At 46.9% G+C, this 21,516-nt stretch overlaps 1 protein-coding gene across 1 annotated transcript; it reads left to right on the plus strand.

Moving 5' to 3' along the window:
• The first annotated feature begins 2,168 nt into the window (after positions 1–2,168).
• On the plus strand, positions 2,169–19,932 carry LOC145350905 (proepiregulin-like). The gene is made up of 5 exons (XM_080200354.1): positions 2,169–2,302; positions 10,152–10,238; positions 12,969–13,092; positions 16,317–16,463; positions 19,430–19,932. The coding sequence occupies exons 1-5, from the start codon at positions 2,260–2,262 to the stop codon at positions 19,566–19,568; spliced, it is 540 nt and encodes a 179-aa protein (XP_080056480.1). The 5' UTR covers positions 2,169–2,259; the 3' UTR covers positions 19,569–19,932.
• Positions 19,933–21,516: the final 1,584 nt, after the last annotated feature.

The following is a 21,516-nucleotide window of genomic DNA, read 5'->3' on the forward strand; positions in this document are numbered from 1 at the left end:
TTAAAGGCTAGCATTCCATTCGCCTTCCTAACCACCTGCTGCACCTGCAGGCTGGGTTTTTGCGACTCATGCACAAGGACCCCCAGGTCCCTCTGCACCGTAGCATGCTGCAGCTTTTCGCCCTTTAAATAGTAATCCCTCCTACTATTATTCCTGCCAAAGTGGATAACCTCACACTTGCTAACATTGTACTCCATCTGCCAGGTCCTCGCCCACTCGCTCAGCCTATCCAGGTCCCTCTGCAGACTTTCCACACCCTCCGCACAATTTGCTTTTCCACTCCAAGATAGCGGAGTGATCAGGACCAGTCTTCTACATCGTAGAGGTACAAGGATGCAGGATTAGGAAATGTGCAGACCACTGAGAAGGAGAGCAGTAATGGACACGAGGGTTACCCAAGCAATCACTGTGGTTAGTTCAAGCCTTCCCAGTCTGGCGACTGGAAGCCTGATGGAAAATATTTGATTTGATTTATTATTGTCACAAGCATTGGTATACAGTGAAAAGTTTTATTTCTTCTATGCCATAAAAACAAAGCATTCTGTTCATGTAGAAGGAAAGGAGAGAGTGCAGAATGCAGTGTTGCAGTCATAGCTAGGGTGTAGAGAAAGATCAAGTGGAGAAAGATAGGTCCATTTAAAAGACTGATGGCAGCAGGGAAGAAGCTGTTCTTGAGTCGGTTGGTACATGACCCCAGACCTCTGGATATTTTTCCCAATGGAAGAAGGTGGAAGAGAGAATGTCTGGGGTGTGTGGGGTCCTCGGTCATGCTGGCTGCTTTTCCGAGTCAGTGGGAAGTGTAGACAGAGTCAATGGATGGGAGGCTGGTTTGCCTGATGGACTGGGCTTATTCACGACCCTTTGTAGTTTCTTGTGGTCTTGGTAGAGCAGGAGCCCAGACCAGCTGTAATGCAGCTCTGATGAAGGGTCATCCAGACTCGAAACGTTGGCTCTATTCTCTCCCTACAGACACTGTCAGACCTGCTGAGGCTTTCCAGCATTTTCTGTTTTTGTTTCAGATTCCAGCATTTGCAGAAATTTCCTTTTATTTTGCCAAGCTGTGATACATGCAGAAAGAATGCTTTCTATGGAGCATTTGTAAAAGTTGGTGAAAGTTGTAGTGAACATGCCAAATTTCCTTAGCCTCCTTAGAAAGTAGAGGCATTGGTGGGACTTCTCAACCCTGACTTAACTATGTTAACCTTTTTAACTGTGTGAGCCTGAGCAACCCATGGGTGGGGAGACGGACGAGCCTGAATCTGTCACAGAGCCGCTGGATCCAGGATTAATAAGCCTGCCATCCCCTTCTGCCCAGCCTGTCCTTTTAGATCGATGGGGAGCGGGGGGCCTGTCACCTTACAGAGACACTCTGACAGAGACAGGGAGACACTGGACTGTTTGAACCTTGTATAACAGCCTGTGATTTGCCGACTGGCTCTGTTCTTTGGTTCTCCGTGGGAATGTTTCGGATTTTGGGCTGGCAGCAATGTAGTAGGGTGAACCTTGAAAGGGGGAGCATGTATTCCGAGGGCCATGTGTTTGGTGAGGACCCTATGGATCGCTCGGGGGGGTAAGTTGGACCAAGTGGGAGGAAGGCATGGAGCGCAGGTCGGGGAGGGATTGGCTGTTGGAGCCCAGAACAGCAGTCACACTGTAGTCCTGTCTGACCTTGTACATGTATATAAATACTGGTAATAAAGCCTTTAAAGTTAAAGCTGCATCAAGTCATCTTCGATCTGTTACAGTTATTAAATGGTCTGTTTCTCTGTTGATAATTCCAAGTAATTCTTTGATATTTGGGTGATTTAGAAAGTATGTTTTGATTGTGAGGAACAGGATCTCGAGAGGAATCACTGACTGACTTACTGGTGAGCTGCCGTTTAACTGTGAATCCACTGAGAGCTGGGAGTTCAAATCTCAAAACCCAACCAAAGATCAGGAGTAGAACATACTTGGATTTTTCCTCCATTCAGGCGCACTCCTTGTTTGGAATAATGTTAAAGCCTGTCACACATGGCCAGCAAACACATGAAGGAAATAAGCAATTTCCATAGCACGTAGGTGAATATGCTGATTGTAACTATACTCCAGCTGATGAACAATTTCCGGTCTGAGCTATCTGATAAATATCTGCACAGACACAGGGGGAGTGCTTCTGTTCCAGATTCACAGTGGAACACACTTCCTGGACCCAGCAGTAGCACTGCAGAGCTCTTCAATTCACCACTGCAAGTCAAACTTCTCCCTCACTCCTGAGATATGACCAGAACCTGCACAGAGTGGACCCTGCTCCTTCTCCTAGGTAAGTAGACAGTGACCTGAAACTGTTTTGATGAAATGTTGTGAAAAGGGGGTTGATGTTATTCAGGTATCTGTAATTTCCTTGGCCAATTTCACTGGCAATTTCATTGAAAAATCAAAGAGATTACATTTTAGTGTATGCACCCATGCACATTACACACATTTACACATGCACACACAGGAACTCTCTCTCACACACACATTCACTCACACACACGCACACACGCTCACTCACTCACACAGACACTCTGTCACACACACAAACGCATTCACTCACACACATAGAGACACACACACACACACACACACACACACACACACACACACACACACACACACACAGGCACACTCTCACACACACATACACACATTCACTCACACACACACACACGCTCACTCACTCACACAGACACTCTCTGACACACACACAAACGCATTCACTCACACACATAGAGACACAGACACACACACACACAGATACACACACACATTCATTTACACACACACACTCACACAGACACACAAGCCCACACATTCACTCACGCAGACATACAGACTCACAGAAAAGGGATATTTAGGTATTTATATATTAAGAAAAAAATAAGTCACCGGGTTTAGGAAGAGCAGTTGGTGAACGGAGACAGACAAGTCAGGACTTATAAATTTCCGCATTCCACTCGAGTAATGGATGGAGATTAGTTTCAGCCACACTAAAGATGTGAGTCTAAATTCTGAATCGATGCCTGCTGTCGAATGAGTGTTGAACTCAGAAGTTGCTTTTGATTTGCTTACACTAAATGTTAAGGGTAAATCTGGTTCTCCCTTATTCAGATGAATGTTTTACTTTGAAATGTTATCTTTGATGGGTTGCCACAAGCGTGTCTTTTATTGAAAGACATGAAGTGAATGGCGATGGGATGACCGCAGTGATCTGATGCCCTCATTTGGCTTCAGTTGGCGGCCTTGGGCTCACTGACTGTGTGGAGTCTCAGCCTTTTGGCTAAGATCAAGTGTAGTATCGACATGCTGCACTTGGTTGAGATTTTGGCTAAGATGCGAATGAGATCAAGCCTTGGAGGAGGAGCCCTGCCTACTCCAATCAGCTTGGATCATGTAGGTCAAGCCCAGGACAGGAGGCGAGAGCCCTGTCTTGTCAGCTTGGATTGGGAATGTCCCAACTTGTTGGGACTCTGAATTGGACTTAATTTGACTTGAAAGGATTGGAATAAAGTAAACAAAAAAAAAATTTCATACTGATGGAATGTGAGAGAAGGACAATCACAACTTTCCACAAGTCACATCTACTCACCCAGTTCCTGTGGAATACGCAGACGTTCTTCATGCTCAAACTTGGGTTTGTTATACAACAGTCAATGATAGTTTCATGGCCATGATTACTGGGAATTGCTTTCAATTCCAAATTTATTAATTTAGTTTAAATTTCCCCAGCTGTAGGAGATGGGATTTGAATCCATATCCCCAGGGCCTCCGGACCACAGTCCAGTGACAATACCACTGTGCCACCATCTCCCCATTTTTCTTTCAATCAAGGTGTGACCTATATGTTTACACAGATCTTTGCTTCATAAATTTGCTGAACGTGCTAAAATGAGGGATTAACAGTGACAGGTGGAAATGGAAACATTAAATTTTCCAGCACCATTAACAACTCCTCAAGTACTGAAACAGTCCATGTCTGAATGCAACAACACCTGGACAATATCCAGGCTTGGGCTAACATGTGGTAAGTAACATTCGTACCACACAAATGCCAGGCAATGACCATCACCAATAAGAGACACTCTAACCACCGCCCCCCCCTCCCCCCTTGACATTCAATGGTGTCACCATCACTGAATCCCCCACTGTCAACATCTTTGAGGTTACCATTAACCAGAAACTCAACTGGACTCACCACATAAACACAGTGGTTACAAGAGCAGGTCAGAAGTTAGGAATACTGCGGTGAGTACTTCGCCTCCTGACCTCCCCAAAGCCTATCCACCATCTACAAGGCACAGGTCAGGAGTGTGATGGAATACTCCCCACTTGCCTGGATGGGTGCAGCTCCAACAACACTCAAGGACACCATCCAGGACAAAGCAGCCCCACTTGATTGGCACCACATCTACAAACATCCACTCCCTCCACCACCGATGCTTAGTAGCAGCAGTGTGTACCATCTACAAGATGCACTGCAGCCATTCACCAAAGATCCTTAGGCAGCACCTTCCAAACCCACGACCACTTCCATCTAGAGGACAAGGGCAGCAGATAAATGGAAACATCACCACCTGCAAGTTCCCCTCCAAACCACTCACCATCCTGACTTGGAAATGTATCGCCATTCTCCCTGTGTTTGCCTGGGTTTCCTCCAGGTGTTCCAATTTCGTCTTACAATCTGAAAGATGTGCTGGTTAGGCGGATTGACCGTACTAAATTGCCCCTCAGTGTCCAAAGATGTGCAGGTTAGTGGGATTATTGAGATAGGGTCTGGGTGAGATTCTCTGTTGGAGAGTTAGTGCAGATCCAAGAGGCCGATTGGACTGCTCCTGTGTTGTGGGGATTTTATGGTGTCTATGCTTCTCTCTTCAATAGCTGTATGTTAGTTTTTGAAGTGCTGATCAGTATTGAACACAGTTTCTAATCGTGGTCTGACCCTTATCTAACTGATGGTAGACTCATCTCGCGCTGTGCTAAACACGCCAGGACCTGACAAATTTTTTTGTATTGCTTCCCCCATTTGTGTAAACAAGAATCTATCTATTATTAGACCCAGATCTTTTTTAAATTCTCTCTGTTGGCTAATATAGATTATGTGGATTAATGAAGCACTTTGTAATTATGCATTACTTCAAATTAAACAGACATCTTCCATGGGTTAAATTTCCATTGACATTCAGTTGCGTGACTCATTTATCCATTCAGTTGTGTAACCTATTTGTCTGTTTGATCTAGTTGTGCATTCAGTTGCACAATCTAATCTATATCCTCAATGTGAACCCATAGGAACATAGGAATTAGGAGCAGAGATAGGCAAATTCAGCCCTTTAATCCAGATCTTTCCCTAGCACCAGGCCCACTATCTACATATTGTTCCAAAAAACCTTCCTGGACACACTTAACAAATTCCTTACCCCAAATTCTGAGGGATTTCCATTCAATGTGAGGAAAATTAAAGTCTCCCACTACACCAACCCAATTATTTCTACATTGGTCCACATAATGTAATCCTTTTAGCCTGGTATCAGTCTGATAAACCTGCAGAACAGTTCCACCTAGACCAACATATCAATGTCACAAAGTGTAGAGAGTGTAAGAGTGGCAGCGTGGTTGGCACTGCTGCCTCGCAGGCCTGGGGACCTGGGTTCGAATCCGACCTTGGCTCACTATCTGTGTGGAGTTTGCGCATTCTCCCCGTGTGTGCGTGGCTTTCCTCCAGGTGCTCTGGTTTCCTCCCACGGTCCAGAAGATGTGTTGGTTAAATGGATTGGCCATGCCAAATAATCCCTTAATGTCAGAGGGACTAGCAGGGTAAATATATGGGATTATGGGGATAGGACGTGGGTGGGATTGTGATTGGTGCAGACTCGATGGGACAAATGGCCTCCTTCTGCAATGTAGGGATTCTATTCTATTCTATGATCTAGTCTTAGATTACAGAATGATGTAGTCAGATGGACAGAACAATGACAATGGAATTTAGTGGCTAGGAAGTACAAAGAATCAGAGGGACCTTGGCATGCATGTCCATAGATCCCTGAAGGCAGCATGATATGTAGATAAGGCATTTGGGATACTTGTCTTTATTAACTGAGGCACAGAATGTAAGAACAAGAATGTTATGATGGAGCTGTATAAAATGCTCATTAGACCACAGCTTGGGTACTATGTGCAGTTCTGCTCTCCACACTACAGGAAGGATGTGATTGCGCTGGAGAGGGTGCAGAGAAGATTCACCGGGATGTTGCCTGGGCTGGAGTGTTTCTGCTATGTAGAGAGACTGGTTAGACTGGGGCTGTTTTCCTTGGAGCAGAGAAGGCTGAGGGGGGACCTGACTGAGGTGTTACAGAATTATGAGGGACACGGATAGGGTAACTATGTAGGAATGAACTTTTCTCCCCTTAGTAGAGAGTTCAATAACTAGGGGACATAGATATAAGGCAAGGGGAGGGAGGGGGGGGGTCTTTCGCGTAAGGCAAGGGGAGGGAGATTTAGCGGCAAAAGGAAGAAACTCTTTTTCACCCAGAGGGTGTTGGGAATCTGGAACTGACTGTCTGAAAGGGTGGTGGAGGCGGGAACCCCTCACAACATTTAAGAAGCAATTAGATGAGCATTCGAAACACAATAGCGTACAAAGCTATGGGCCCAGTGCTGGAAAATGGGATTAAAATAGATAGGTGCCTATAGCTAGCAGAGATCCGCTGAAGAAAGGTCTCTCTCAGTGTAGGAAACTGGGAACTGCACTGAAGCTGATAGGGATGGAGTTAAAACCCCTGTGCGGCGGCTGTGACCTCTCCTCGACACTGGGGCACGGAGCTTTCCATTCCAGTGGCCCCCTCTGATTCTCCGCCCCTCTCCCCTTCCCCATCTCTATGCTTTATTTGATTATTTATGTTAAGATCGAGGTATTTCGAAGGGAAGGACAATCTGAGGAGTAGCAAATTGAAGCTGGAATGTAGAAAGAACACGGCTTGGAATGCTAAATCTTCAGAAAACAATGGTTGTGTCTCAGCTGGAATATTCTGTCCAAATCTGGGGACCACACTAGGGAGAACATCAAAGCTTCACAGGGGGAACAGAGGAGGTTTACGAGAATTATTTTGAATTTTACAGCATTAAACAGGTCATTGGGCCCAACTGTACCACCCAGCCCCAATCACCATGTATTTACCCCAGCTAGTTATCCTGACAATAAGGGTCAATTTAGCACAGCCAGTCAACCTAACCTGCACATCTTTGGAGTGTGAGAGGAAACCGGAGTGCCCGGAGGAAACCCATGGGGAGAAATTGCAGGCTCCACACAGACAGTTCCAAGGCCAGAATTGAACCCAGGTTCCTGGCGCTGTGAGGCAGCAGTGTTAACTACTGTGCCACCGTGCCGCCCAAGTAAACCATCTTCCTGGGTCTCCTGTTGGAATGGCCACTTCACGCAGTGAGAACTCATTCATTATAGAGACACCCAAGCTAAACGCAACCCCATTGGCTAGTGCCCTTTCCCAATAGGTTAGAGGTTCCATCTGGCACACGGCAAAAAGGGGCAGAGACTCACATTGCTGAATTCCAGTTCTAGTAGATCCTGCACATCAGGAGCGCCACACTGTCAGAGGGTCAGTGCTGAGGGAGTGCCGCACTGTCAGAGGGTCAGTGCTGAGGGAGTGCCGCACTGTCAGAGGGTCAGTGCTGAGGGAGTGCCGCACTGTCAGAGGGTCAGTGCTGAGGGAGTGCCGCACTGTCAGAGGGTCAGTGCTGAGGGAGTGCCGCACTGTCAGAGGGTCAGTGCTGAGGGAGTGCCGCACTGTCAGAGGGTCAGTGCTGAGGGAGTGCCGCACTGTCAGAGGGTCAGTGCTGAGGGAGTGCCGCACTGTCAGAGGGTCAGTGCTGAGGGAGTGCCGCACTGTCAGAGGGTCAGTGCTGAGGGAGTGCCGCACTGTCAGAGGGTCAGTGCTGAGGGAGTGCCGCACTGTCAGAGGGTCAGTGCTGAGGGAGTGCCGCACTGTCAGAGGGTCAGTGCTGAGGGAGTGCCGCACTGTCAGAGGGTCAGTGCTGAGGGAGTGCCGCACTGTCAGAGGGTCAGTGCTGAGGGAGTGCCGCACTGTCAGAGGGTCAGTGCTGAGGGAGTGCCGCACTGTCAGAGGGTCAGTACTGAGGGAGTGCCGCACTGTCAGAGGGTCAGTGCTGAGGGAGTGCCGCACTGTCAGAGGGTCACTACTGAGGGAGTGCCGCGCTGTCAGAGGGTCAGTGCTGAGGGAGCGCCGCACTGTCAGAGGGTCAGTACATTTTGGTAGGAAGAATAATGAGGCAGGTTTTGGTGGGATTTGTTTGGTGGGAGTGTGTTTTGGGGTGAGTGTTTGGGGGGTCATTGGGAAGTTAACTCAGATGATGGATTTTGTGTGATTTTTAGGTTGGTGTCAGTGATGCCTGTGAGGTGGAAAGATCAGCGACAGTTGGGATGTGTTCTAACCTCTGGTTAATGAGCCAATTGGTTCTTGTGGCCACCAAACATGTGGATAGGAAATGGTCAGAAAAACCACGCACTGCCAAAATTTCTGATTTGAACTCCAAGCGTGTTAGGTTTAATTAGTATTGCTCTCCTACTCCCCCGCCCTCCTCCTTCAGCCTCTCCATCCTCCCCAACATCTCTCCTCTGTTGGAAACTTCCGCAATGCTACTCCCCCGAGCCACCTTCTCCTTATCCTGGGCTCCATTAGCTGTAATCACACCTGCACTAATTTACAAGAAGTTGGTTGACTTTATGTCAACAATTATCTCCCTGTTATAATGGATTTGACCTCTTAATGATCAGGCATAACTCTTCTGCAGTGAGTGTAATGGGCAATTTAATCTACAAGCTGGTTTTTATAAGTAAGGGGGAGGCTAACGGCGAGGTGATATGTGCAAAATAAGCTGCAAATCAGCCCAAATCTATCAACACGAATAGTTAAAGCTCTGGTAACTTTCAAACCGTTTTTTAACAAAGCCTGGTGTCTTTTGCATTGTACAACACCCGAACAGGCACTGGACTGTGACAACTGTGGGAATTTCACAGTAACTTCATTTCAATGTTAATGTAAGCCTTACTTGTGATTAATAAATAAATAAACTTTAAAGGGGTCTTTTTCAGGATGGCAGCTGGTGACTAGTGGTGTGCCTCAGGGGTCAGTGCTGAGATCATAACTTTTCACAACAGACATTAACGATTTGGAAGAAGGAACCGAAGGCACTGTTACTAAGTTTGCAAATGATACAAAGATATTGAGGAAGCAGGGGGGGCTGCAGAAGGACTTGGACAGGTTAGGAGAGGGGGCAAAGAGGTGGCAGTTTGAAGTTATGCACTTTGGAAAGAGGAATGGAAGCATAGATTATTTTCCAAATGGGGAAATGCTTAGAAAGTCAGGAGCACAAAGGGACTTGGGATTCTCTTAAGGTTAACGTGCAGGTTCAGACAGCAGTTAGGAAAGCAAATGTCATGTCAAGAGAGCAGGGATGTACCTCTGAAGCTGTATAAGGCTCTGGTCAGACCCCATTTGGAGTATTGTGAGCAGTTTTGGGCCCATATCTAAGGAAGGATGTGCTGGCCTTGGAAAGGGGCCAGAGGAGGTTCACAAGAATAATCCCTGGAATAAAGAGCTTGTCACATGAGGAACGGTTGAGGACTCGGATCTGTACTTGTTGGAGTTTGAAGGATGAGGAGGGGATCTTATTGGAACTTACAGGATACTGCGAGGCCCTGGATAGAGTGGACATGGAGAGGATGTTTCCACTAGTAGGAAAAACTAGAACCAGAGAGGGCACAACCTCAGGGTAAAGGGACAATCCTTTAAAACAGAGATGGGGAGGAATTTCTTCAGCCAGAGAGTGGGGAATCGGTGGAACTCTTTGCTTCAGAAGGCTATGGAGGCCAGGTCACTGAGTGTCTTTAAGATGGGGATAGATAGGCTCTTGATTTATAAGGGGATCAGGGGTTATGGGGAAAAGGCAGGAGAATGGGGATGAGAAAAATATCAGTCACGATTGAATTGCGGAGCAGACTCGATGGGCTGAGTGGCCTCATTCTGCTCCTATGGCTTATGGTCTTGGTAAAATCTCAAAGTCAGCTGACCTGTCAATTTTCCCTCTTTTGTCAATAGAATTTTGCCTTTGTCATCTCAGTGAAAGTGCAACAATAACCCCACCATGTGACCCAGGGCAGCTTGGCAGTGACTGCACCACTACAGGTAAACCGTTTATACGTTTATACCTTGCTCCATTCTTCAGCCAATCACTTCAGACAGTTTAGCTTGAGAGAGAATCCAGCACAAATTTCTCGAAAACAGTTTGCGGTTTAGTCTGGGACAAATCAGATCACCTCCCTGTCCCCTCTCATTGGTTATTTATAGAAACACAGAAATTAGGTGCAGGACGAGGCCATTTGGCCCCTCGAGCCTGCCCCACCATTCAATATGATCATGGCTGATCTGCACTTTCAGTATCCCACCCCCACTTTCTCTCCCTTTAGCCACCAGGACCACATCCAGCTCCCTCTAGAACATATCTGGGTGAAGAAGTTCTTCCTCATCTCAGTCCTGATTGGCTTCTCCCTTATTCTTAGGCTGTGACCCCTAATTCTGCACTTCCCCAACATCGGGAACGCTCTAACCGTATCTAGCCTGTCTGGTCCCACCAGGATTTTGTGTTTCTAGGAGATCCCCTCTCATTCTTCAGTGAGTACAAGCCCAGTCGATCCAGTCTCTCTTCATGTCAGCCCTGCCTCTCCGGGAATCAGTCTGGTGAACCTTCGCTGGTTGCCCTCACAGCAAGAGTGTCCTTCCTCAAACTGGCAGACCAAAACTGCACACACTATTCAAGGTGTTTCATTTCTTATCTGTCTCTGCCTTGTCATCTATTGGCTCTCTGCCCTGTCCAATGGGTTATCTCTCTCCACCCTCTTCCATTGGCTATCTCTCTCTGCCCTTTCCCATTGGCTATCTCTCTCCTTCCTTTCCCATTGGCTATCTCTCTCCTTCCTTTCCCATTGGCTATCTCCCTCTGCCCTTTCCCATTGGCTATCTTCCTCTGCCCTTTCCCATTGGCTATCTCCCTCTGCCCTTTCCCATTGGCTATCTCCCTCTGCCCTTTCCTATTGGCTATCTCCCTCTGCCCTTTCCCATTGGCTATCTTCCTCTGCCCTTTCCCATTGGCTATCTCCCTCTGCCCTTTCCCATTGGCTATCTCCCTCTGCCCTTTCCCATTGGCTATCTCCCTCTGCCCTTTCCCATTGGCTATCTCCCTCTGCCCTTTCCCATTGGCTATCTCCCTCTGCCCTTTCCCATTGGCTATCTCCCTCTGCCCATTCCCATTTTGTTTGCACCCTGTTTAATCTTCTTTTCCACCACCTGTAATTGAGAGATGATGGTTAGTGTTAATGTCCCTAAGTTAGTAAATCAGAGTCCCAGGCTAATGTTCTGTGGATATCAAATCCCACCACACCAGCTGGTGGAATTTAAAATTAAGGGATCAACCTGGAATACAAAACAATTTGCAGCAATGGTGACCATGGTATCATTGATTGCTGTGAATACCCATTTGGTTCACTAATGTCCTTTAGGGAAGGAAATCTGCTGTCCTTACCCTGTCTGGCCTACATGTGACTCCAGAGTTACAGCAATGTGGTTGACTCTCAAATACCTCTGAAATTGAATGGCCTCGCAGGTCAATTGGTTCATGGGTAATTAGGGATCGCCTTGCCAGTGACACCCACATCCTGTGTACAAAGAAAGCAAAAATAATGTCAGGTGCTGGCCTTGGATTGATGTGCAGAACTCTTGCCGCTGAGCCAAAGACTTTTGACTTAAAATATGAACGCTTAAAACTCAGGCTGACATTTCCCACGCACGGCTGAGTGAGTGCTGCACTGTTGGAAGTGCTTCGGGATGAGATGTAGGCTGAAGGCCCTTGTTCCCACGATGCTGGTCTGAAGATGGGCCAGCAAGCTTGCCTTGGTCTAGTGGCCAACCCCTCTCCCTCAACCAACCTCGCTGAACCAGGTTACCTGGCCATTACCTCATTGCTGCTGTGGGAGCTTGCTGTGCACTTATTGGCTGCTGCAGCTACAGAAAATTTAAATGGGAAGAGAGTAAATCAGAGTTCAATGAAGTTTATGCTGTTTTACTTTTCATCTATTACTTAATTTCAAATTTAGAGTGGCACAGTGATTAGCACTGCTGCCTCACAGTGCCTGGGTTCGATTCCAGCCCCTGGTCACTGTCAGTGCAGAGTCTGCACGTTCTCCCTGTGTCTGCGTGGGTTTCTACTGTGTACTCTGGTTTCCTCCCACACTCCAAAGATGTACAGATTAGGTAGATTAGCCATGCTAAATTGCCCCTTAATGTCAGTGACACAATGGTTAGCACTGCTGCCTCTCAGCGCCAGGGACCTGGGTTCGATTCCCGGCTTGGGTGTCTGCCCGTGTCTGCGTGGGTTTCCTCCGAGTGCTCCGGTTTCCTCCCACAGTCTTGACGTGAGTTGGGACTCACCTGACGAAGGGGCAGTGCTCCGAAAGCTCGTGCTACCAAATGAACCTTTTGGAATTTAACCTGGTGTTGTGAGACTTCTTACTGTGTCTCCCACAGTTTGGAAGACGAGCTGGTTGGGTGGATTGGCCATGCTAAATTCTCCCTCAGTGTACCCAAACAGGCACGGAGTGTAGTGACTGGGGGATTTTCACAGTAACTTCATTGCAGTGTTAATGTAAGCCTCACTTGTGACGCTAATAAATAAACTTTTACAACTTTAACGATGTTTAGGTTAGGAGGATTAACGGGGTATAGACGTGGGGTAGGGCCTGGGTAAGATGCTCTTTCGGAGAGTCGGTGCAGATTCGATGGGCAGAATGGCCTCCTCCTGTATGGTAGGATTCTATGGGACTTTGCTATGTACACTAATAAAATGTATTATTTTTCACACAGAGACACTAGTTGTGATTCCCCAGGCAGCTGAGGTGAGAAAATCAAAGTGTCCTCCTTCGATGGAAGGTTATTGTCTGAACGGAGATTGTGTGTACATCCCAAATGAAAACACACACTACTGCAGGTGAGAAAGAATAAATCACAACGAGCTTGTTTCATACTTCAGATCAGCGGTCAGATTCACAGGAGGCAAGCAGGATAAAAGTGGAAGTTCGCACGCATTTGCTCAGGTTCAGGATGATAGACCAGGTTCCAGGCAGAAATCTGCCTAACACCTTCCGCTCAGTTCAACAGTGAGTCAAACCAAAGGACACAGATCGGAACTAATTGGCCAAAGAAAGAAAAGGAAATGTCTTTTTCACACAGCGAGTGAGTGGAATCTGCGAGTGTGGTGGAGAAAGGGTCAACTGAGGCATTCAGAATGGAGTCAGACTGTTAGCTGATAGGAAAGATTGTGCAGGATTATGGGGAGAAGGTCCTGGGGGAATTGCTCATTCAGAGAGATGCTGCAGACCCTAGGGTGGGATTTTCCAGACTTGCTCGCAGCGAAACTGGAAAATTCCACCCGAGATCAACACAGTTTTCCATGAACCGCCCCTCGCCTGCTCCAATTCTTGTGACGGGCGGGATGGTAAAATTTGCCCTGATTGATCAAATGGCCTCCTTCATAAGATCATAGAAATCCTACAGTGCAGAAGGTAAGTCATTTGGCCCATCGAGTCTGCACCAACCATAATCCCACTCAGGACCTATCCCTGAAACCCCCACATATTTACCCTGTTAATCATACATAATCAAACATACACATCCTGGGACACTAAGGGGCAATTTAGCATGGCCAATTAATCTAACCTGCACATCTTTGGAGTGTGGGAGGAAACCAAAGCACCCAGAGGAAACCCACGCAGACATGGGGAGAATGTGCAAACTCCATGCAGACAATGACCCAAGCCGGGAATCGAACCTGGATTCCTGGCGCTGTGAGGCAGCAGTGCTAACCACTCTACCACCTCACCAACTCTGTAATGTGATTCTGTGAAAATTGGGCAGAGTATAGATTGGACATTTGTTGGGCAGGTTAGGTTAAAATTGCTATTTTGATACCATCCTAAGCTGTCCTGGAGTTCACTGTTCGCGGCACTTGTTTCTCCTTTCCACCACACAATGTTGCACAGAGCGCCTTGTATTCATACTAAACACTCGCTTACACTCTGTCATTCCCCGCAGGCAGCTGTGATTGAGTGAGGGCTTGTGGTGAGGTGGGTAAAAATATAAGTTAACAAGAGGCACAGTTCACTCTTGGGTTGAATTTCATACATTCTGTTCTTATTTTAACAGCACTCAATCTTACATCATTGTTCTAGTTAAATGGAAAATCTTGATGGCAGTGTGTTGGTGATGAAATGAGTTGGGTGGAGGTTCTTGTAATTCAGGCTAGCAGCTGGGTATTCTGAAATACTGAAGCCCCATAATGCCTGGGTGATTGTAAAATCCTCACCCTCGTTCGAAATCCCTCCAGTCCTACACCCCTCCAAGATCTCTCTGCAACTCCGATTTGAACAATCCCCATCTCTAATTTCTTCATCATTGGTGACCGTGCCTTTTACTGCCTGGGCCCAAATTCTGGCAAAACCCCCCTCCCCCCGCCACCCCACTCCCCCCGGCAACATCACCACACCTCTCCCCCTCTCCCTTCCTTAGGAAGCTCTTTAAAACTCACCTCTTTGACAAGAATTTGTTCACCAGTTCTAATGCCTCCTCAAATTGAGTCATACAGGTTTCCAGTATGGAAACAGGCCCTTCGGCCCAACTTGTCCATGCTGCCCATTTTTTACCACTGAACTAGCCCCAATTGCCCGCATTTGGCCCTTTTCCCTCCAAACCCATCTTATCCATGTAACTGTCTAAATGCTTTTTAAAAGACAAAATTGTACCCACCTCTACTACTGCCTCTGGCAGCTTGTTCCAGGCACTCACCACCCTCTGCGTGAAAAAATTGCCCCTCTGGAACCTTCTGTATCTCTCCCCTCTCACCTTAAACCTATCCCTCTAGTTTTAGACTCCCCTATCTTTGGGGAAAAGATGTTGACTATCTAGCTGATCTGTGCCCCTAAAAATAGAAAATGCTGGAAAGATTCAGCAGGTCTGGCAGCACCTGTGCAGAATATTTTGAGTCCATAACGGGGTAATGGAGACCGGGCGGGGGCGTGGGCCTGGGTAAGATACTCTGTCAGGGAGTTGGTGCAGGTTTGATGGGCCGAATGGCCTGTTCTGTGTTACGGGCATTCTATGATTCTCCGATTATTTCCTGGTATGTTTCAGCATCAAGCTTTATTTGATAACACTTCTGCAAAAGCCCCATTTACTGGATTAAAGGTGCCATATGAATGCAATTTGTTGTTGTAGTTGTAATTGCAATGGAACAAATTTACATAAGCAACATTACCTGTGCGTGGGGATTTGTAACAACAACAACTTAAATTTATATAGCGCCCGTAATGTGGCAAAACGTCCCAAGGCATTTCACAGGTGCACAATTGGACAAATTTTGGCACCGTGTTACCTGAGATGTTAAACTTTATATGGAAAAAAAATTATAACAAAACGGTTACAACGTGAATATGCTGACGAGGTTGCGCTGTCTTCTTCTTTGATAATAAGGCAACTCTCTCGGCTAGTTAGTCCCGGTAGAGAGATGTCCTTCTCGCTGATTGGGGAATAGTGAGGGATAAATGCAATGGCAGATCGTGGCTAGATCAGGAGGTGGAGATTCGAAGGATCGGGGGGACCTTATTGAAACGCACTGAAAGGCCTGGCTAAAGTGGACATGGGGAAGGCGTTTCCATTAGTCGGAGAAACTAGGACCCGAAGGTACAGCCTCAGAGTAAAGGGACAACCCTTTAGAACCAAGATGTGGAATCTCTTCAGCCAGGAAGGTGGTGAATCTGTGGAATGGAGGAGGCCGGGTCACTGAGTGTACTGAAGACAGAGATAGATAGGTTCTTGATTGGTAAGGGAATCAAAAGGTGGGAGAATGGAGTTGAGAAACGTGAATACTGGAGTGGACTCAATGGGCCGAAAGACCTAATTCTGCTCCTTTATCTTATGGTCTCTTGGTCTTATGGGCTGTGATTTCCCTGCAGTCTTCAATGAACAGAGAAACATCACAACGTTTGCTCTTTTCACCTGGAAGCATTAAAACCCTCGCAGGAGGAGGCCACTCAGCCCCTCGATTAGATCATGGCTGAACCACACGGAAACTCTGTCCACCTGCCTTGGTGCTGGAGGGTGGGGCACAAAGGTTTCTTGTGAGTAGGTGTTGATTAATTCCGCATGTCCCTTTTTAAGATGCGCCAAGGATTTCAGCGGCGTCAGGTGCATGCAGTTCGAACTGGTTCACCAGCCAATGAGTGGGAAGGATGTGGCGCTGACGGTGGCGATAACATTCCTTGCGTTCATGGGCCTGCTGATTGCATCGTTTTTGATCTACATGAGGTATTTATTCACTGAGCAGTCCTCCCAATCGAGAACATAACTGCCCATTGCTTTGTTTAATTCTGTGTATGGAAAAATTGTAGAATTACATCACGTTTACAACACAGAAACAGGCCATTCGATCCATCTGGTCTATTCTGGCATTTCTGCTCCATACGAGACTCCTCCCACCCTACTTCATTTCACTCTATCAGCACACCCTCCTCTTCCTTTCTTCCTCGTGAGTTTATCCAGCTTCCCCCTTGAATATATCTATGTCATTTATCTCAACTACACTGTGTGGGAGCGAATCCCACATTCTCCCCCACTCCCCGTGGGAGCGAATCCCACATTCTCCCCACTCCCCGTGGGAGCGAGTCCCACATTCTCCCCACTCCCCGTGGGAGCGAGTCCCACATTCTCCCCACTCCCCGTGGGAGCGAGTCCCACATTCTCCCCACTCCCCGTGGGAGCGAGTCCCACATTCTTCCCCACTCCCCGTGGGAGCGAATCCCACATTCTCCCCACTCCCTGTGGGAGCGAGTCCCACATTCTCCCCACTCCCCGTGGGAGCGAGTCCCACATTCTCCCCACTCCCCGTGGGAGCGAGTCCCACATTCTCTTCACTCCCCATGGGAGTGAGTCCCACATTCTCCCCCACTCCCCGTGGGAGCGAGTCCCACATTCTCCCCCACTCCCCGTGGGAGCGAGTCCCACATTCTCCCCACTCCCCGTGGGAGCGAGTCCCACATTCTCCCCGCTCCCCGTGGGAGCGAGTCCCACATTCTCCCCATTCCCTGTGGGAGCGAGTCCCACATTCTCCCCATTCCCTGTGGGAGCGAGTCCCACATTCTCCCCATTCCCTGTGGGAGCGAGTCCCACATTCTCCCCATTCACTAACTATGTGAGAAGAGCATTTAGCCCATGGAGCTTTACTCCTGCCATTCATTTAGGTCATTGTTAGAATCGCTAAATGCAAAAGAAGGCCATTCAGCCCATCCAGTCAAGGCTTTCAAGTGTAAGCTGATAGGGGTTCAGGACCGGCACATTCCTGTAAGGATGAAGGATAAGTATGGCAAGTTCGGGAACCTTGGATAACAAGAGATATTTTGACACTAGTCAAAGAGGAAAAGAAAACATTTGTCAAAGCTAGGAGGCTGGGAACACACAAAGCAGGTGTGGAATACAAGGAAAGTAGAAAGAAACTTAAGCAAGGAGTAAGGAGGAGGAAAGGGGTAACAAAAAGACATTGGCCAGCAAGATTAAAGGAAATCCAAGGCTTTTTATACATATATAAAGAGCAAGAGGGTGGCCTGGGAGAGGGTTGGCCACTCAGGGACAGGGGAGGGGATCTATGTGTGGAGCCAGAGGAAATGGGTAAGGTATTAAATGAGTACTTCGCGTCAGCATTCACCAAAGAGAAAGACTTGGTGGATGATGAGTCTGGGAAAGGATGTGTAGATAGTTTGAGCCATGTTGAAATCAAAAAAGAGGTGGTATTGGGGTTCTTGAGAAACATTAAGGTAGACAAGTCCCCAGGGCCTGATGGGATATATCCCAGAATACTGAGAGAGGAAATTGCTGGGGCCTTGAGAGAAATCTTTGTATCCTCACTGGCTACAGGGGAGGTCCCAGAGGATTGGCGAATAGCCAATGTTGTTCCTTTGTTTCAGAAGGGTAACAAGAATAAAGGTTGGTGGATTTGAGGATAGCGATGAGGACCATCAGAGGATACGGCAGGATATAGATTGATTGGAGACTTGGGCAGAGAGATGGCAGATGGAGTTTAATCTGGACAAATGTGCGATAATGCATTTTGGAAGGTCTAATACAGATAGGAAATATACAGTAAATGGCAGAATCCTTAGGAGTGTTTGGACTGTGGGAGGAAACCGGAGCACCCGGAGGAAACCCACGCAGACACGGGGAGAGCGTGTAAACCCCACACAAACAGTCACCCAAGGCCAGAATTGAACCCGGGTCCCTGGCACTGTGAGGCAGCAGTGCTAACCACTGTGCCATCATGCCATGGTTTGTACATCAACTCAATTTACCTGTATATCCCTTGATATCCTTCCTGAACAAAAACTTATCTTAGTCTAGAAGCTCCAATCATCCTAACAGGTCACAGTGAGAGTCCTGCATTTCTTCAAGCCTTACGTGTGGAAAAAATCTTTCCTAATTTCCATGCTGAATGACTTGTTTCCAATGTTTATGCCCCCTTACTCTCCATTACAGATGGACAACTGAAGCAAACCTCCCCTCCTTATGTGACCATCTCAATTAAATCTCCTCTTAACTTTCTCTGCTCTAACAATCCCAGCTTCCCATGTAACTGAAACCCCTGGGACCATTCGGGTAAATCTCCTCTGCACCTTCTCCGAGGCCTTGACGTCCTTCCCCAGGACTGGGGGGCTAGAATTGAATGCAATTACCCCACTCAGGCTGAGCCAATGCTTCACAAAGATTCAGCGTAACTTCCTTGCAAACTCTCCCACTCCAGCAATAGCAATAGGTTGACGCAAAAGCAACCCCGTCACCCCAGTTAACCATCCTGCACCAGCAGCAGCTATTGTTTGCATTCACGATATCCTTTCTGAATACGGTTTGGCTAAGATTGAACCTGGAGTTTTACCGGCACGCCCGCCCAGAATTGGGGCACATGCGGCTCACAGAACGGAATTCTCCATTGGCCTCGGATTTTACAAACCTCACCCGAATGAAGTTATAAGATACTGACCCAAGTGTCAGATCGAGCCCAAGGTGGGGCGCAAAACCTTATCTTGTCAGCTTGGAACTTATTGGCCTGTCTTGTGGGGACCATGAATTGGATTCAAATTGAATTTGGTTTTTGGGGCGAGCGAGGACATGGGTTTCAGGTTTGCCTGGTCCATTCTGAGCATCAGCTTTGTGACTTTAAGAATGAAGTAATTTTCCTTTAAGGTTTCCCTTCTGAAAATTTAATCCTGTACAACTGTTTTTTTCAGATGCATAAAGAACAGACCCAAACACCAATCACATGGCGGAAGAGAGAAAGATCCAACCACCAATGAATCGAAGGCAACATTCCTGAGGCTGGAAACATTACCTCAAAGCTCAACATTTCAGAATGTGCTGTACTGCTAAACAAAGGCATTAGTTCAAAGTATTTAAAGAAATTGCACTACCTGATGATGTTAACATTTGTATTATGGCCCACATTCAGCTGCGTGTATCAGTTTTCACAGGCTAGCTGTGAAAACTATTAATTTTCCTTGGATTTTTTTTCCCCATCCCCTTTCTCCTGAGGAGTTAACATCTTTCTACAGTGTTTGGGAAATTTTGTTCATTCTCTTCCCCTCCTCGAGATGTTGACTCCCCCCCTCAGGTCTGTTCACTTGAATGAAACAACTTGTTGCTGCTGTTCTGGTTTGCAGTTGTTGTGGACTATTTGCAGTCTGGGGTTGGAGGGAAGGTGGAGGGGTGTGTGTGTGTGTGTGTGTGTGTGTGTGTGTGTAGACATTGAACTGAGCCCGATCTGATCCTTTCCCAATATTCATTTAATCACGCCTCCAGCATGAATGCCTAGGCCTCAATAAGGAGCTTAAATAAAAGACAAGTTTCCCTTCATTGACCCGTAGTGCATGAACGAGGCAAATTTTGTTAAAAGTGTGGGTGATGTAGTAGCACAGCGGTTTGGCACTGCCGCCTCACAGCACTAATGACCCCGCTTCAATTCTGGGCTTTGGGTGACAGTCTGTGTGGAGTTTGCGTGTTCTCCCTGTGTCTGCATGGGTTTCCTCCCACACTCCAAAGATGTGCAGGTTAGGTGGATTGGCCTTGATAAATTGCCCCTTAGTGCCCCAAGATGAGTAGGTTAGGGAAATTAGTAGGGTAAATTTGTGGGGATAGGGCCTGGGTGACTTACTCTGTCAGAGAGTTGGTGCAGACCAGAGGCCTTGTCTGCACTGTAAGAATCCTTTGGAAATATTTCACTGGCCCAGTTAATTTTACAAATCTCTCTGGAAGAAGCTTTTCCAATATCAACTCCATTTCCTATACAATTGCCCTGTTATCAGAGTGGTTTTCTACGGGCTTTGTATCTTAGTACCAACTTCACGATAGATCACTCACCCTTTCCTTTAGACAGACAATATTGTTTTGCACAAATTCATTTAAAAATATTTATTTGCGGCTATATATTTGTGTATTCTGTTTAGTGAAAAATGGACAAACAGCCTTAGACTCCAGTAGAGGGCAGTGTTTGACTAACTGACCCAAGGAACGAGTTTGGAGTGTGTGAAAGGCTGAAATCCATTCAGATTTTTCACCTGTGCCTGCGTTATTTACACTGGCTACAAGCTTTAGCCAGGTACAGACCTCAAATACATTATCTCTCAAAATAATATTAATAATTAATATTTACACCGGGACATTAAAGGTAATAATGTATTTATTCATTAAACATGCCTTAAAATGAAGCACTTCAGAAAGAAGGACGCAGAGAGGCAATAAAACCAATTGGCGCAATTGTAAACAGGATACGGGAATAGAGGAACCCTATTTAAATATCTGAAAGCAGCAGGATATGTTAGGAAACTTTTATTAAACACATTTGCATTCTGTGAAAAGTGGCAGAGGGTACAAAAATAAGGAGATTACGCTAAACTTTCTGTAAAACCTCTTTTAGATCTGAGCTGGCGTATTGTGTTCAATTCTGGGCACCAGACTTGAGGAAGGTTGCCTGGGGAGCGGAGGATTTTGGCTAGGATGGTTCCAGGAATGAGGGATTTCAGTCAATGTGGAGAGATTGGGAGGAGATGGGACGGTTCTCCTTAAAGCAGAGAAATTTGACACAGTTATTCAGAAGCACGAACTTTGGTGGAACAGACAGAGAGCTGTTTACAGTGGCGGGGGGGGGGGGGGCAGGGTGGAGGGGGCAGGTAACCGGAGAGACATCAGAGTGAAGAAAATCAGCAAAGGAACCAGAGGGGGAGGATTTTTTTACACGCTGAATTATTGTGATCTGGAAGGCGCTGCCTGAGAGGGCAATGGAAGCAGATGAAGGTTCAGAAAGGAATTGGATAAATATTGA

The sequence above is a fragment of the Carcharhinus amblyrhynchos genome, chromosome 1 (assembly GCF_965287045.1).
Source record: "Carcharhinus amblyrhynchos chromosome 1, sCarAmb.v2.hapA, whole genome shotgun sequence".
NCBI classification, from domain to species: domain Eukaryota; kingdom Metazoa; phylum Chordata; class Chondrichthyes; order Carcharhiniformes; family Carcharhinidae; genus Carcharhinus; species Carcharhinus amblyrhynchos.

What these genes read in the sequence shown, in the direction of transcription:
- LOC145350905 (XM_080200354.1), top strand. Translation starts at nt 2,260, where the DNA reads ATGACCAGAACCTGCACAGAGTGGACCCTGCTCCTTCTCCTAG. An exon ending in GAAAACACACACTACTGCAG is followed by an intron (nt 13,093 to 16,316) that starts GTGAGAAAGAAT and finishes TCCCTTTTTAAG; the next exon opens with ATGCGCCAAGGATTTCAGCG. An exon ending in TCGTTTTTGATCTACATGAG is followed by an intron (nt 16,464 to 19,429) that starts GTATTTATTCAC and finishes TGTTTTTTTCAG; the next exon opens with ATGCATAAAGAACAGACCCA.